Source organism: Apis laboriosa, unplaced genomic scaffold (assembly GCF_014066325.1).
Source record: "Apis laboriosa isolate Shangri-la unplaced genomic scaffold, ASM1406632v1 scaffold173_cov153, whole genome shotgun sequence".
NCBI classification, from domain to species: domain Eukaryota; kingdom Metazoa; phylum Arthropoda; class Insecta; order Hymenoptera; family Apidae; genus Apis; species Apis laboriosa.
Genome location: NW_025222150.1, coordinates 751124 through 768956, shown reverse-complemented (window position 1 = coordinate 768956; position 17833 = coordinate 751124). Strand labels below are relative to the sequence as shown.

Below are 17833 nucleotides of genomic sequence, written 5' to 3'. Positions count from 1 at the left end.
AAATGAAGGATAGAGATAGATAATATAGTAAAAATTGACTATTAACGCCATCTTTCGAATATTGAAGATATTTATTCAAAAGTAGGATAAAGTAGGGTAAGAATTGAAGATTAGCGCCATCCTTTGAGTATTTTGTAAAAAAAGTTACTTTTGTTATTTAAGAGATGGCGCTGAGAGTCAAAATTCTTGTTCTATTTCTATCCTTTTCTTATTATTCACTATCCTTTATACGTTTGTTTCATTTACGGCACTCTAGAGATGGCGCTGATTTCAATATTTTTATTCTATCTGTCTTTGTCTTTTTGTTAACTCTCCTTGTCTATACTTATTCCATAAACTCTAAATGCTAAGAAACAGCACCGATATCTGATTGTTTTATCTGTTGTCTTTTTATTTTTATTTATTTAACTTATTGATATAATAATAATAAATCTTAACATAGTCATCCAATTTTTATATTATAGGTATAATGTGTAATATATATATTATAAATATATGTGTTTAATTTTATTTATTTATATATTATATAGATATTTTATACATTTGATATATTTTAGGTTAGAAAAGAATATTTTAATCTTATTAAATTTTAATTAAGATTAAAATATTTTATATAATTTAATTTAACAATATACTATATGTATAAATTTTTTAACAAGTTTATTATTTATATGTATATATATAAATAATNTATATATTTAATTAAACTAGATAATAAAGATTTTACAATATTTATATAGGGAAAATAAAAATATAATTCTAAAAAAAAAATTCTTAAATTTTATTTAGATTAGAATTTAAATATATTTTCAAATTTTACAATTTTATTTTCTTATATGCAATCAATGAATATCATTGCATTGAATCATTGCAAATGTAACAATGAGGAATATGATAATGAATTTAAGGAATATTAAAATAATTAATGTAGAGTTCGTTATATAAAATATAGATTAAGTTTACTCTACATGTGTTCTAATAAATTATTATTATTTAAAAAAATTCAAATTTAAATATATAAAAATATATTAAGGCACAAAATATCAGGTTCTGTCTACAGATATATATACCAAAAAAATATATATAATGGATAAATATTATAGATAGCAAAATTTTAAATATAATACTTTCCTTTTTATGTATATTTTTTAAATGAAATTTTGATAATAGAATTTATAAGAATTTTACGTATTCACATGTAAAATTTACATAAAACATTTTTTCTAAATATATGTTTTTTTAATCTATTTAACATGTTTCTTGCATTTTTATTTTACATTAAATCAATTTTAGAAAAATTTCTTAAAATATGGAAATATTTGTCTCTCCTTGTCAATAATTTTGAAATGCATTACATTATGAATATAATGTCTTCTCTATCCATTCTTCCATTGTGAATGTTGCCGTATTAGTTAAATCTGGATCGCGTTCTCTGAAAATATCTGAAAACAACAAACATGATAATTATGCTATATTATATTCTAGATATTTTATTAGTGTTTATTCATTTACCTATCATTGTTTTAAGTCGTACTGCGCACATTATGTAATCATCGAAGGTGATCATACCATCTTTTGTTCCGTAACGATGCACTAAGATATTTAGAATGTGATTATTGAGCCGATAACCCGCGCTATTTAATGCTTGTCTCAATTCAAACGCGCTTAAATGTCCCGTTTCATCTCTGTCATATAATTTAAACACAGCCTGGAAATTCATTATTTTTAATGTTTCTAATGTTATAATTTAATTATAATTATTTATTTTATAGTTATATTTTATAAGTTAAAATTGGATAGTGCAATGAAATATTGTATTCTAATTTATTTATTTAAATTTTCAATTTTCTGATGTTTTAAAAAGTAAAAATAATATAAATTATATATTATAGTTTAAAATATTTGAACTAAAATATTTAATTATTCATATTTAATAATAAATTTTTAAAGTAAAAAAAAAAACTTATTCAAATAACTTATTTTAATAGTAAATATAGATTTGTTTAATTAAACATTAACAGATTCTCATTCTACTTGTAGATAATAATTGTTACACTTTATATTCAAATTATTAATATTATTATTTAAAGAAAATTTTGTAAAATTTCCAACAATTTTGATTTTCTAAATAAGATCTTAAATGTCTCTTAATCAAAAATTTCATTTTTTTACGATTTATTTTTATAAAAAATTAACGTACCCTCCATTTCTTTATATCGGTCCATAATTGTCTAAATTCTTCAAATCCGAGTTTTCCAGAATGATCTACATCTAGCATAGCTACCATGCTACGACATACATCCTTACTGAATCCTTTATTATTTGTTTCTGAAATAGAAAAAACACTTTCGCTTGTGATATTCATTTATGTGATATTATATGATACTATCATGTTAAATTCATATTATTCTTTTTACATTATATATTTTCATTAATATAAAATTATGAAATATAAAGTACATAAAGCAGAAAGATAATAAGGAGTTATCGCTATAAAATTAACGACGACAACATTACAGATATAAATACAATATAAATAAATAACAATAGACTGTAATTAGTAGCATTATAATAAAGCTACATTTTTACATTCTGAAATAAAAGTTTAATAAATTATTTCCAAGCTCGTTAAATATCTTTTTCGTGACAAAGACACATGCACAAACTTAATTATCTGTTCTTCAAGCTTTTGAATTGCTTTTGCATTTATGTTTTGTTATTGATTATTAAATATTTTACTACAAATTATAAGCAGATTTTGTTAAGATAAATAATAATTTTTCTATTTAATCTGTTCAATTTATTGATTCTTTATTTTTAAATTTCATTTCATTTCGAAAATGATTCGCTTAGTCTGATATATTTAATAATTTTTAGTTTTATTTAAAAAAATTTTAGATAACATAACATAAAATTTTAGATAACATAATACAACATAAAATTTAAGAACAAATCTCGCTTCCTAAAATTATGTATAGAAAAAGAATTGGTCGATTTATGTTTAAATTTGTAACTTTAAAAAATATTATTTTCATTAAAAGATAAAAATCAATTGTTCATTTACAATTTTATGATTTAATCTTTTTATTAATTATATATTATATATGATATAATATAATTATATATTATACTGCTATTTTGGAATCTAATTTTTCATCAAACATCATAAATATACATATTATTAATTATTAATCAAAATAATAGAAATTTATGATGGCACATGAATATTTTAAATAATTGAATGATTTTCAATGAATTATAAAAAGAAATTTGAGATTTACAGGATCCAAGTCGTTATCATTAAAATTATTAAAATTTTATTAATAATTAATTTCTAAATACAAGTTATAAAAATTATAATTATAAAATAAATTGGTAAAAATTTAAAAATAAATATATACTTACTATAATATTATCAAAAGAAAAATAAAAAAAATTATGATCTATATTCAAAAATTCTTAATATTTTCAACAAAATATTTTAGTAATCGAGCAATTCTTTTTCTGTGAAGGACATTCTAAAATAATTTTTAAAATTATTTTACATATATAAGGAATAATGATCTGTAGGATAAAGTATATACATATACTGGATGATGTCTTACCTACAGTCTTATTGTACTGTTCATTATTACAAAGAATGCCGCACAGCAGTGAGATGAGAGTGTCGATAAACGAACCATTTCCTTGTACAGATTCAGGGGCATGAACTTCACTACGACGAGCCGACTGTGGTAGTTCTACCCGTAACATACAGCTACATGTTAACATTAAATTTTACATATGTACATTCGGGTCAAATCGATATATGTTAAAATTTTAATAATATTATATTAATATAAATCTTTTTTTCTAGAATTCTTTATTTTATATCAATTATAACATACTTAATATCATTACAAAAAAAGCTTTGTCGAAAAATTTAATTAATTTCTATCGTTTCTAAATTAATTAAAATTTAAAAATTTTCAATTATTAATTTAAGAGTGAATTAAAAAATCTTAATTAAATAGTCATTTATTAATCGCCATTATGTTATATACATATTGTAATAAACAAGTTTAAACAAAATGTAAATTAATTATATAGACTTTATGTATTTCTGTCTCTTAAAAGATACCCAAATGTATTTATGTATGAAGTATGTATGAAGTAATTATGTATACAGAAAGAAACGAAACATGCACAAGAATGAACGAAAGTGAAGTTTGCGTTACATTAGCATTCACACAATAATTGATTCACGATGAAAATGAATTAATCGAAACAGTGCATTAACAAACTACTAAAACCAGAATGCATAGTACTATTTGCGTGTCACTTTATAAAGTATTTTGAACGAATGATTAATAACAAAAAAGCATTATTGTAAAAGCTTTACAAATATTACAAAACCTTTTCTTAATAATAAGCGAATAGCCAAAACAAAAAATAAAAGAATTGTAAGATTATATACCATAACTTATTTCTAAAATCATAAATATTACATTTTCTTAAATATGATATATTTTTTTCATAAATTTCACTTATAATATTATTCTTCATTTGTAATATTAAAAATTAATATAAATAAATTAAAATGTAATCATACCTTTTCGCATCGCAAAATCTAAAATTTCCTTCAGTTCCATCCAATCTACTTCCATATCGTCACCGGCAAGCTTTTTAAAGAATTCTCGAACTTTTTCTGCATTTCGATCTGGCTCTGGTTCATCTCGAACCTAAAAAATAGGAATATTGAAATTTTAATATGGAAATGAATAATATGAAATGATAAATTTTATTATTAAACAATTAAGTTTTAATAATAATTATTATAAAATATTTGAAACACTTGGATGAATATTAGCGTGCAAATATTTACCTTATCTCCATCAGCGTGTTCATCAGCACTTTTAGGATTAATGATCTATTCGCCAAGCAATATCAACATGCAAACATTGTTATAATTATTAATTATAATTCACGATTATTAATTAAATTTTTTTTGATTAACTTGATTATGCAATTGGATATGATATACATATATTATATATATATTATATATTTTCACAATAAAGAATATTTTTAAAAGCACTATTAAAGCTTAGCATATTAAATAAATATTATCAATATATAAATGCATAAATAAATAGAACTATTTTGCATATTATTATGTGTTAATACTATAGATGGTGCAAAATCTATTATTGTGCGATCTATACACATTTATTTATTAACAGTAATTGTTTTTGAAAAAACAAATATTAAAACATAAATTTTTATATTGATATTTTTAATACTTATATATAATATATTTAATTATAAATATAAATATCTTACCCTATCATCAACTTCTCCAACACCAACTTCATCATCGTTTTCTCTAAAAAAAATATAATTTTAATATAAATTTTAAATTTTTATTGTAATAAAGTTCTTATTATAAAAAAAGATATACTTACTGCATATTATTTTTATTTTCAGAGAAGATTCTTAACAAAAATTCACCTTCTTCGTTAGGATCGAATGTACTTGGAACTATACAATACACACCAGGTGGTAATTTGAAACGGCACGTTACTTCTCGTAAATTTATAAATGCTGGTGATCTTGCAACTGATGCATTATATTTGAAGAAATTAATGTCTAATGGTTTAGGTAACCGTTCAGGATATTCCAACTATATAATCATTATAATCAATATATTGTTTTTCATAATAAAATGATATTAATATTTTTTATTAGGCATGAAATATTCGTTAATATTATAATATTATAATTATAATATGAACACCTACGTGATATATCGCAAATCCAATTGTCAAACATTCTGCACCCATTCTCCTCTGTGCTCGCCTATTTTTTTGCATCAATGCAACAATAACTGTACACTTATCATCATCTTCATCAGGATATTCCAATGTAATTCGGTATTGTGGATTATGCCAAAAAGTTTCTATAATTTATTAAAAATGATATTCATTGTTATTTTATAACAGAATAATAGAAACAGAAAATGATTAAATAAGGATTAAATTAAAAAATTAAATAATAAGAAATGTTTACCTAAAAAGTTCCTACAACCTCCTGCTGTAACACCACGTACCCATTCTCCTTCAAATACACTCATCTCCCATCTCTTTTTACCAGCATTTAAATCGTCCTCGCTCAACGAGTCTGGATTTAAGTTACATATTTCTAATTGTGTAAAATATTTGATAAAGTCATGATATGACATCCAAAATTCACCGTCCATATCGAATGTCAAACCTAATTCTTCTTTCTCATGATCAGGAATAAATCTCCATTCTGGAGACCTATTACGCAAAAATTTATTTTATTAAACAAAATCATTATGTGAAACAAGATGTGACTCTCTATAAGTTAGCTCATAAGAATATTTCATTGTAAAAATTTTTTTACGAATAATCCATATCCGTGTTTCATTAATATTTTGCATATATATTTACTCATGTTTCAATAATATTCATAATTTTTTTAAATAAGAAAAAAAACAAAAGTTGAGAATTCAGAAAATAGAATTCTTTATATATTTTTGGAATCTACATTTATAATTTAATGCCTCCATAAATCTATTTAACTTACTGATCACTCCATGGACCATTCCATTCTGCTTCATTACCCCATGGATTTCTAAGTCTAAGTAAAGGTATTTTTCCATACTGATTAGGCGTTTGAATTTCTACATATTTAACACGTGTAATACTGTAAGCATGGCCTCTGATCAGACCTTGAGGTGTTTCAGCTTCCAATATATTTGGATCAGGCTAAAATAGTAACTTATTTTATTTATGCATTCGACGATCACTGAATTTAAGAAAACGTCCATCAAATTATACCTCTATTGAACAGCCCATCAGCGAGTTTCTTTCGTAAGCTTTTAAGAGAATATTAAATAGATTTGGAGGTGTTTCATCCATCTGATACATTTCTGTTACACCACCCGTAAAGTCCTCCATGGCTTCACAAGTAGTTCCACCTTTCAATGCTTCGTACGAGCCATGAAGTTTCGCATATGCTTTCTCTAATAAAGCACTCCAGAATTCGTTGCTTTCAGCTGAATGTAGATATACCAATTCACCACGATAAGTTGGCAATCTATCGTCGATAACCACATCTACCCATCTACCGTACTGCCAAAATCTATTTTTAACAAACATAAAAATTTATACGAATAAACATTTTTCGTTTACGAAGTATAATATATATATATATATATATATATATATATATAATCATTTTGAAATGATTCAACTAATCATAGAAATACCTGAAATGAAAGATACCAGCATAATTTTCCTCAAAACTCTGATCTTCTGGAACTACTTGAAAAAATAAATTGGCATCCATAGTGAGATTTGCAACCGCTGCCAGCAGCCAACAATCTCCTAATTCGCCCTGCTGAACATCGAATCGGGAAAAACCTTCAACGAACAGTTGAGGGTTGTCCGCAATTTCCTGTTATAATAAAGTATAAAGTAATTTAAAAATCTTGTTTAAATCTATAAGGAAATTAATCTATAAGGAATAATTTTTCAATTTTATCCAATTACTTAATAATAATACTTTACTTAATTCAGTAATGAATTATAAAATAATTTCTCTCTTTTTGTCTTCTTTTGTCTTTCTTTTTCTTTCTTTCTTCTTTCTTTCTCTCTTAAAATTTTATTTGAATTCTGCATATAAATATTGTATGTATATATGAAATTTCTTACCATAGGTCGTTTCCATTCTATGTATCTGTCGGGCCTTTTTGAAAAATATAACGATGAATCGTCCGCTGGAAATTCGGGATCCTCGAATAATGTTCCCGTTGACAAACATTCTTCCCTGAGCTTCTGAAAATCTTGAACCACTGCTCGTGGCCTGAAGCCAGATCCTTTTTCTCCTAACTAAAACAAAAACAATATTTTTTGGCACATTTTTTTATGCGAATTATAACTTTTGTTTCTTCTTGTAGATAATTTTAAATAACAATTCCAAGATAGCCTACGTTGTAACAGGATTTCCCAATAAAATTTTTAAATGTTCTTAGAGGTTTATTTTTGTACGTTTTCTTTGCTTTTGTCGATTTTGGCTCAGAATTTGTACTTTTTCCTTCCTCTTTATGCAAATGAAATTTACCAGAATGAATAGTACCAGAAATAGGAATTGAATTTTCTTTCTCGATATTAATTTTTTTGTTAAATTCTAATCTCGGTGATAATTTCAATTCAGCTACATTTTGTTGCTCATAATTCAAATATCTGTAACTTATATATTTCTGTTTTCGTTCCATTTTGATATATTCGACATAGGCAAAATTACATTAAAATTATCATTATTCAAAGAAAAAAAAAAGAAAAATTATAATTATTTTGTTGATCATTTAAACAATTTTATTGTAACAAGGAAATTAAAGCTTTCGATTATGGATGAAAATATACTGTTATTGCAAACCTGTGATTAAATTTATAATATATGCGTTATCATAATACGAACGGATGAAAAACCTAACCACATTTAATTTAGATTACAAAATATTGCCGATACGACATAAAGAGATATGCAGAGATAAAATTCTATTTCAAATATTAGTCACATAGTGCGTACTATCAAGTCTACATGTACTAGATGAGATGATCTACTAGGTAAGTAATATAATGTGTTTTTATTCTTTGATTTTCAATAACAAAATATATTACAATTATAAAACTAAAATTCAGAAATAAATGGACTATAATCGTTCTATTGAAAAAAAAATATTTAATCCTAGAATAATAAATTATTTTTTCGGATCATTAAATTATACATTGACATCTTCTAGAATCTTTTTGATAACATATTTATATTACATAAAAAAATTTTTGAAAAATTTATTAATTTCAAATATTTGAGTTATAATTAATTTTTATTAGGTATGAAATATTAAGCATGAAATCACGCATGAAAGTTAATGTCAGTAATGATGACTTACTAATAGATTTTAATCTCTATTTATCTCTACGATGAATCATACAGTGTAATATTAAAAAAAGATATGAAAAAATAAAAAAAAAAACTGAATGTTAGAATTAAATATTTTAACCCTATTAACTATTATTATTTCAGAATATAGACTTGTTATTTCTTTAAAAATTACATTTTAATAAAGTAATTTTTTATAAAAATTATAGCTAATATTAAAATAAATTATATTAAAAAAATTCCTTTAAAAATCATAGATAAATTTTATCAATAAGAAACTTTTTTTTATCTTAACACTTGTTTTATTGTATGTACAATGAATGAATAGTAAGATATGACGCATGATGAAAATATTTTATTTTAATCATATTCTCTGCAAGCATATCGTTAGATAAAAAATGCGTATGTATTGATTAAATTATCACAATCAACGTCATTACCTTTGAAAATAATCATTTTCATTTGTAGTTCTAATAGTCGAATCAATATTAAAAATATTAAATTAATGAAAAATAAACAATTGTTCAACATTTATATCTCAAAATTGTTATAAATTGTCATATATATATATATATACACTTCTATTGTTTAATACAAATGAATTTATTATGATATATACAATATAATAAAATATAATGTTTCAAATATTTTTAATTATTTATTAATTGATAAATTTTTTTAAATATTTCGATTATTATATTTTTTAAAGTGAAATTTTTTTCATTTTAAAATTTTTAGAAAACTTTTATTTAATTCATATTAATGTAAATTAAATTGAAAAACTTCAACTAATTTGGTAAAAATAAATTATTATATTATATATATTCTCAATGAAAAAAAAGTCGTTTATAAATTTAAAAATTGAAGATCATGCGCATATTGAAATACTATCTCAATTAAATTTAATTCAATATCCGGTTTTAAATTACTTTAATATCATACGTATAAAGAATATTATATAATAATAATAACACAAAAAACTTATGTACAGGCAAATTGCCTTGCCTTCGTTTAAATGCCACGATAAACAGAGTAATTTAATTTAAATTGTAAATCCTAAAAATGTCCGTTACTTTTCAAAAATGATATAAATGTATATTTAGTTAAAATAAAATAAAATATTCGTGATTGTTTTTCTCTAAATTATATTATATAGAATCTAATAAGCAAATGAAATTTCATCACTTCTAAGTATTATTAGTAAGCAAACGTATAAATATGTAATTCTTATCTCAAAAAAGAGACAAAGAATTTACAAGACGAGACGCAATAAACTTTTGAAATAGTTATCCTACAGATAAAAATATTGAAAACATATTTTATAACAAATTTTTAAATAAGTAAAAGATTTTATTAATAATCAATTCTAATCGCGTTAGAATATATCGAACTAAAGCTCTAAAAAGTTTATCAAAACGCTTCAAAAACGCCTACCACTTTGATGTTGAAAAGTGACGGGAGAAATCGTTTGACCTCAACCGCTGTCTTAACGAACACATCGTTAAGCACAGTTCCATTCCTATTGTCGTAATAACTCATTTTTCACAATGGTTACGCCCTGAATCCTGACTAATCTAACACGATCACCACTAATCACTAAATATCTATTTTTCACAGTATTTAAATGTTTTCAATTAATGTTAAAAATTTTCTTAGTCCATGATTAGCTCATATCATGTGCTCTATGTAAAACTAAATGATTTAGATTACGATAAACGAAAATTAACGGAATATTAATGCTGCTATTTCACGAGATTTCACAGTACGGATATAGAACCGTTATGTTGATAGGTCTGGAAACGAGAACTGAGCTCATTCTTTTCTTACCCTCACCTATGTTTCGTCACACGACACGGTTATACACCATAGTAATGCACAGAACTTTTCACAAATATAATTTTTTTTATATCACACACTGTCAACTATTATATATTAAACTATTACTACTGAAACAAATCATGTAAAATGTATGAACATTTTATTTCTTAGCATAACCTTACTGTTACAAGATGTCAAAATGTTATATGCAAACTACCGGTATAAAGTTATTATATCTAACTTATTTATATTTGATTTTATTTGGTTTCATTTATTTCTATTATTTTGATGTGTACGCGGCTTAATAAAATAGCACCATCTATGAAATATGACAAGAATTAATCTATGAAAGCGCGATCTTTTGAATTTTAGAAACGCAATAAAGGCTTCAATTAATTTTATTGCATAATGATGCAATAGATATTTGCCTTTATTATATAAAATACAAAATTGCTTTACAATTAACATTGATAAAATTATAATCTGATATTAATACTCACTTCCGCCTTCGATGCTTCTTGTTTTATAAATTCTGGTTCGCTTATTTCTTGTTTCCATCCATATGAAAAGTGATTCATTTTGCTTTAGCTATGATTTATTGGTTTATATAAAATATCCTTTGTTGTTAAAATCCCAAACTATATATAAATATAAAATTAATAAAAATATATCACTTAACAAACTATTTAAGAATTCTAGAATTTTCTTTTTAATAAAATGCACTTAAAAAATTATGCACTTAAATGCAAATTAGAATACTATCAATCTATCAATTGATAAGAGTAACGCTATTGTGAATGATTTGATAACAACTTGTTAATGTGCATAAATGGCTCCATGTTTCGATCGCACTGACATCTAACTTACTGCATGAAACTTCAAGACATACATAGTTTTTAACATGATTCGATGGTTTTCTGAGCACTTGTTAGGAAAAATATTTTTTGGATCAACCTTGATGTACGTCATACTATTCAAATCTATTGTAAGTATTATTAAATTGCAGTAAATTGTTTTAACGTTTTGTTAACTTACGTGATATAAATGCGGAGAACGAATGACTAACGATTTAATTGCGGATATATACATATATAAATGTTTTTGTTTTGTGATTACATATATATATTACTATACAACTTATTTATATATAACTTATTTGATCTGTTATATACTTTTTTATTATAGTTTCGTAACGCTTTGGTTGCATCTTTTTTCCAGTTCTGAAATAAGATTATGTTACTACAAAAGAATATAATTTCATTTTATTGTTTGTAATATTATTATCGGATTTTCTTAGAAGAAGCTCTTATCAAAGGTAAATGTAAAAATAAATTTATATACTAGTGATGAAATGTAAATCAGTTAAAAATTATATATAACCAAAGTTTTAAAAATGTCGGATATAATTTTTTTAATCGATGAATATGAGAAATTTCATATCTGCATTTTTTATTTAAATCAAAATAATTATATTATATTTATTATTTTAAATATTTATTTTAAATATTTGTGATATTAAAAATGATATTTATAATAAAGAAAAAAAATTTAATATAATATAATAAAATAATATTAATTTCTAACAAACTATTTTAGTTGTGTCTATAATTTTCTTATTTATTAAATATTTTATTATTGTAACTTAATTAATGCTAATAATATTTAATAATATATGTGAATTTAAAATATAGAAATATAATATTTATTAGCTTCTTAGTAAATTACTGAATTTATCTATTTTTGAAATGGATGTGAATTTCATCATATTTTTCGTATTATAAAAAAGTATCGCGCCATTAAAGGAGATCATATGAAAGTAGATTTTGATGATGTGTCACTCTATTTTCTATTGACCTCTAAATTTAATCCATCATATCCTTGACATTAATTATACATAATCCCGATTATGCATACCAATAATTAACGATTATACCGAAAATAAAAATACATAAAATTCCAAATTATTTTTATATTTATTCATTTTTTTTAATTATAATATAACTTAAAACAACCAGGCATAATCGAAAATTTTTATACTTTAACATGCACCACATATTTCTTTCGTCTTTCAGTTCAATTCATATTATTGAATTATGAAACAATCATTTAATTACCTAAAGCAATAACAATTATCGAATGATTTCCTAGAACTATGATAGAAATATCGTTAAAAGTAATATAATTGTAACTGCAAGAAATAAATATCACATTTTTTTTACATTATTAACATTGAATTATTTTTTATTAATCATTGATAATTTTCAATCGATTTTCATATAATATAATATATAATTGTGTTAATATATTTAATAAAGAAAAATTCAACGAAATAAAATCGACAAGGAGAATGATTGATTGGAAGATGTGCCGTATAAAGTGAAAGTTATGTATAAAAGATTTCTTACCCTCTCTATTCTCAAGTCGATCAATAAAATTCAATTTAATGATAATCTTTCTATCAGGAAATTAATGCAAAATTGATTCTTTGTTTAAATTCTATGTATAGAAGTATATGTATCATTTGTTAATCTATCTATTGTTTATATTAGAACATGATATAAATCTTTTGATATACTCAGTAGTTTCCTTGAACTTATCTTAAACTTATGTTAAATTTTTGTTCGTAGATGAGAAAGTCATACACGATAACCGTCCTCGATGCTGAAGTGCTCGCGATATACTGACTAAATTTCTCGAAAGATAAATGTCTGAATCGAAAACAACCTCCTCCCTCGCCTAGTAAACGACGGCGTCGGCGTCATGATGCGTCGAAATGCTAAGGATGTTGTATATTAAAACATGCATTTATATGCAAGAATGGTATCGAATGGAATTTTATTATTTTTCTTTTTTTTTTTCATTTCTTTTCATTAAAAAGAATTGTCATCATTATTAAGATTTTTCGTAACCAAATAACTTTAAAAATATAAATATTTGTATTTGAATAAATTTTTTGGATTTTATTATTTTTTTTATTTCTTTTTTTTTATTCACATATTTGGTTATGAAAAATTAAAATTTTTAGAATATTAATAAAATTTAAATTTTAGAGAGAAGAATCAAATAAATCCGATAAAAGTTAAATGATATAGGATAAATAAATAATGGTAATTATATTTCATTTTTTAAATATTTTTTAATATATTTAATTTTTTTGTTATTAGATATATATTTTTTTGATAAATGTTGATCTAAAAGAATTTTTTATTTTTATACTTTTTTTATTCTTTTTCTAATTTAATAATAATAATAATAATAATCTAATTTCTAATTTTCTAATATTAAATTTTTGATTTATAATTATAAAAGAATTTGTATAATATTTTGAATACTGTGTGTATCATTTTCTATACTAAATCAATTTTCTATTTAAATGTAACAACGTTTTTTGTTATAACAACCAGAATATATTAACTCAATAATATTCAAATATTCAATATTCAATTAATCATATATCATTATTTTATATTTAGTTTACGTTTCAAAGTCATGAATCGAATGAAAAAAAATAAATGCTATGCATAAACCAGGATTGAAAATTTTAATCAAAATTTTATTTAAGAATAAAAAAAGAAAGAAATAATAAATAAAATATGATTTTGATGAATAGAATTCATGAATAGAATGAAATACTGTGAAATAATGATACAGTTTTTTTGATAAATAAATGATTAATAATCTAACGATAGCAATAGCAACAATTGCGTTGATAAATTTTGGTTGATATTTTTTAAATCTTAGATAGATAGATATCTATATTTATAGCTTTAAAATTGTATTATAAGTATCAAGATTATAGAATGAATCTATATATCATATTTTTTTTTAACATTGTTTTCAAGCATAATTTATTGTATTTTACATAAAATAATTTACACTAAAATACACTTTCAGAAGTTTTATATATATATGCCAGAAGAGAATAATTGATTTTGCAATCATTACCGATATGCATTTTCAAATATTAATTTTGAAGATTTAGACGATCTTATCTATTTTTATTATTTTGTTTCATAAAATTCCTTCTAATAATTAAAAATTAAGTTTTTTTCGTCGATTAATTAAACAAGATATAACAAAATATCAAGTTTAAAAAATCGATTAGTGTGATTAATATTACATGATTCCTTTTGACGTAAAAAAAAATTATTTAATTGTATTTCATCGATTAATTAAACCAGATTTAATGAAATATTTCATTAGTATTATATTTAAATTTCGTAATATGATTAGATATTATCAGATCGTATACGAAAGCAATCATGCTTACAATTGCACGACACATATATTATATGCATCTACAAATAAATTAATCAGACATAATATTTTGCAGCCAGAAAATCATTATTATTGCCATTAAACAAAAGATTAGAAGACTTTATATTGGAAGATACTTTTGAAATGTGGCAACGACAAGAAAACTGGGTAACAACCTTGGCAGTAACGGGACTAAAAATATGAATTCGTTCTACGTTATGGCCGGTACCTCGTATACTAGAGGGGGTTCGTTTTATGTTAAAGTTAAATTTGGCGGCGTTCCAAACGGTGCTTGGAAATAAAAAAGAAGAAAATTTCCCCCCTACTGACATTATTCGGGCATAGTCAGGCCTACTTCATTCTGGCCTTTGCCGAGTTCATTTCGTTCGCGGTGTTATTCACTCCATGGAATGTCTTCGAGTAAATGAGCTGTAAAAGATTATTAAGGAGTCAAGGAAAAAAGGAAAAAGAATAGAAGAAAAATTCGTTGGTGAATCGCCAGAAAGGTTTTTCTCGTTTTGCGGATAGATCGCTCGTTTGAGTGAATTACGGTCAAAGAAGTTATTTGATTTAATGACAATCATTAAAAAATATGCGATTAACCGAGCACGGACCTTGAAAATAGCGTTCGCTGGATGATAGATATCACCTGAACCGGAGAGTCCTCCTCGAAGCAAACGTGACAGAAGATTGTAGCGACCATATGTAGACCATGTGTCCTCCGGCGGCTTAAACAGGGTAGGATTCCTACGAATAAATCATCTTTTCTGGAGAAATTAGCGGCTATGTTGGTCACGTGCATTAGTAGAAAAACACGTGTATTCCACTCTAATGTCTTGTTCTTTATTAACAATTTTCTAATAACGTGACAATGTTTCACATTCTTCAATTACACGGACAGTCTTGAACGTGAAGATGATATTTATTATTATTTGACAATTGATTGAACAGATTGAAATGAATGATCGTGAAAGAATAAAACTGGATCATAATTATGATACAAAATCGAAAAATCATCTGATCAAAAACATAGCTTACCCTTTCAAAAATTTATAAGTTTTTGCCTTATTGGTACCATCGTCGATAACTTTCACATAATAGTACGAGTAATTCGACATCTCTTTAATAATGACTATAACAGTAAATATAATCGTAAGTCGCGAGATTCTCGAAAGGGTGGCACAAACGCGCACTGTTCACCGAAAACTACACTCGAATTGTCGTAGTGTACCCCTTCTTCTTCGTACCATCGATGCCTGTGCTTCTATCCGTTTGTCTGGTCGTTTGTAGTTTTCTTCGGTTATGTATATACATATATTTTCAGATGCTTGTACGTCTACACGAAACTGGTGGAGCAGCTACCGACAGTAGATTGTAATATAAACGAAATGACAATGTTATTTTTACTCTTCGATAGAAAAGTTTCAAAAACTGCATTGAACATTGAGCTCTGATGATGAAATTTACTTTTTCGATATAAAAAATATAATACAATATATTTTATCAATTTTGTTATGATGCTATGATATGTTTGAGAGATTATTCATAGAAAATTGATAATACTAAAAATTTTAATTCGTTATTTTACTTTATTTTAATCTCGTTTCATTCAAACAAATGAATCATCAGTTTTTTCCAGTATGGATTTCCATATCTGCTTGATTTTTCCTTCAAAGTTTCCCATAGATGATCCAATAATACATAATTTAATAACTCAATCAAACTAGTAGTCTTAATAGTAGATTCTTTGTATTTTGAAATACAAAATACAAATAAAATTTTAGACAATCTATATCTTTACATAATATTTTATTCTTCATAGCTTGTGAAAGATTTATTCTTCATTTATTTTTCAGCGAATAAATCTGTCTATCTACAAATGAATTATTATTTACTTTAGCATTCATTTATTTTTAATATATAAATACTTAATATTTCTATTTCATAGTCATCTAAATTTCAAATATAAATGGATTTAATTATATGAATTTGAAGATCAAGAATTTTAAATTTGTGTTTTTTCTTTTTCGCTATATTATTTATAATTAAAATCAAAATTATATATATCCATTATTAAATCAATCAAATGAATTTTTAAATAAAAATATAATATCTAAATAAATATAAATATGATAGCTAATTTAAAACAATAATATAAAAAAATAATTTTTAAATAATAATTAAAAAAATATTATAAAATATGTATATATATTTCTTCCATTTTAATTAACAAGAAAAAACAAAACGTGATTATCTATCCGTTGATAGTAGTTTTAATTAATTAAACGAAATGAATGAGAAAAAGTCTTTTTTCCCTAGAAATGACTAATAATTTATCTATCCGACGATTAACTTCTAAAGCCAGGAAAGAACATAATAGGTATATAACATGTTAATGATAATTAATTGGTATTGACGTTGATTGATACATATTGAATACTATTTTTCAGTCTATCGAGAATAATGAATCACGAATAATAATACATTGTTTTCCACAAACATGTCTTTATTACGTTTCACGTACAGATATATGGTGGTTGACTTTCATACGCTGCGCGTACGTAAAGTACGTCGTCGTTGTAAGAAAAATAAAAAAGGGCCAGTACTCTTTTTCTCGTTTCGAAAGGTTTGTCTTTTCGTTTGTCCATCCCCCCCCTTCCCTCATTTTTTCTTTTTTCTTTTTTCTTTTTTCTTTTTTTTGCAGTTAACGATCGTATACAACGAGATCGATGTTAAAAGTAAATGGACTTTTCATCATCTGTCGTTCTTTCACAAGCTAACAACGAATCAACGAGGTAGGTGAGGATAT

At 24.0% G+C, this 17833-nt stretch overlaps 2 protein-coding genes across 12 annotated transcripts in view; one reads left to right on the top strand and one right to left on the bottom strand.

Moving 5' to 3' along the window:
* Positions 1-1246: 1246 nt before the first annotated feature.
* Positions 1247-11941, bottom strand: LOC122711585 (calpain-B). Of its 10 annotated transcripts, XM_043930505.1 has the most exons (16): positions 11803-11941; positions 11268-11405; positions 7719-7895; positions 7274-7461; positions 6843-7146; positions 6589-6770; positions 6049-6299; positions 5781-5938; positions 5445-5662; positions 5323-5365; positions 4865-4909; positions 4592-4721; positions 3606-3740; positions 2201-2328; positions 1513-1708; positions 1247-1442 (listed from the first exon to the last, which is right to left on the bottom strand). In XM_043930505.1, exons 2-16 carry the CDS (start codon positions 11343-11345, stop codon positions 1357-1359), a joined length of 2319 nt encoding a protein of 772 aa, XP_043786440.1. In that variant the 5' UTR covers positions 11346-11405; positions 11803-11941; the 3' UTR covers positions 1247-1356. The 10 variants fall into 10 exon arrangements, with proteins under 10 accessions (XP_043786440.1, XP_043786441.1, XP_043786444.1 ...); XM_043930506.1 differs by lacking the exon at positions 11803-11941 and having other exon boundaries at positions 11268-11515; XM_043930509.1 differs by lacking the exons at positions 11268-11405; positions 11803-11941 and adding an exon at positions 10783-11178.
* LOC122711584 (toll-like receptor 7) overlaps positions 8473-17833 on the top strand; it is a 50060-nt gene continuing 40699 nt past the window's right edge. The window contains exons 1-3 of one of the 2 annotated variants that reach the window (XM_043930496.1): positions 17187-17404; positions 17475-17650; positions 17729-17819. The gene's annotated coding sequence lies outside the window, so the exon portion shown is untranslated. Of the gene's footprint in view, positions 8634-17186; positions 17405-17474; positions 17651-17728; positions 17820-17833 lie in introns of those variants that run through there. The other variant, XM_043930497.1, reaches the window with a different exon arrangement.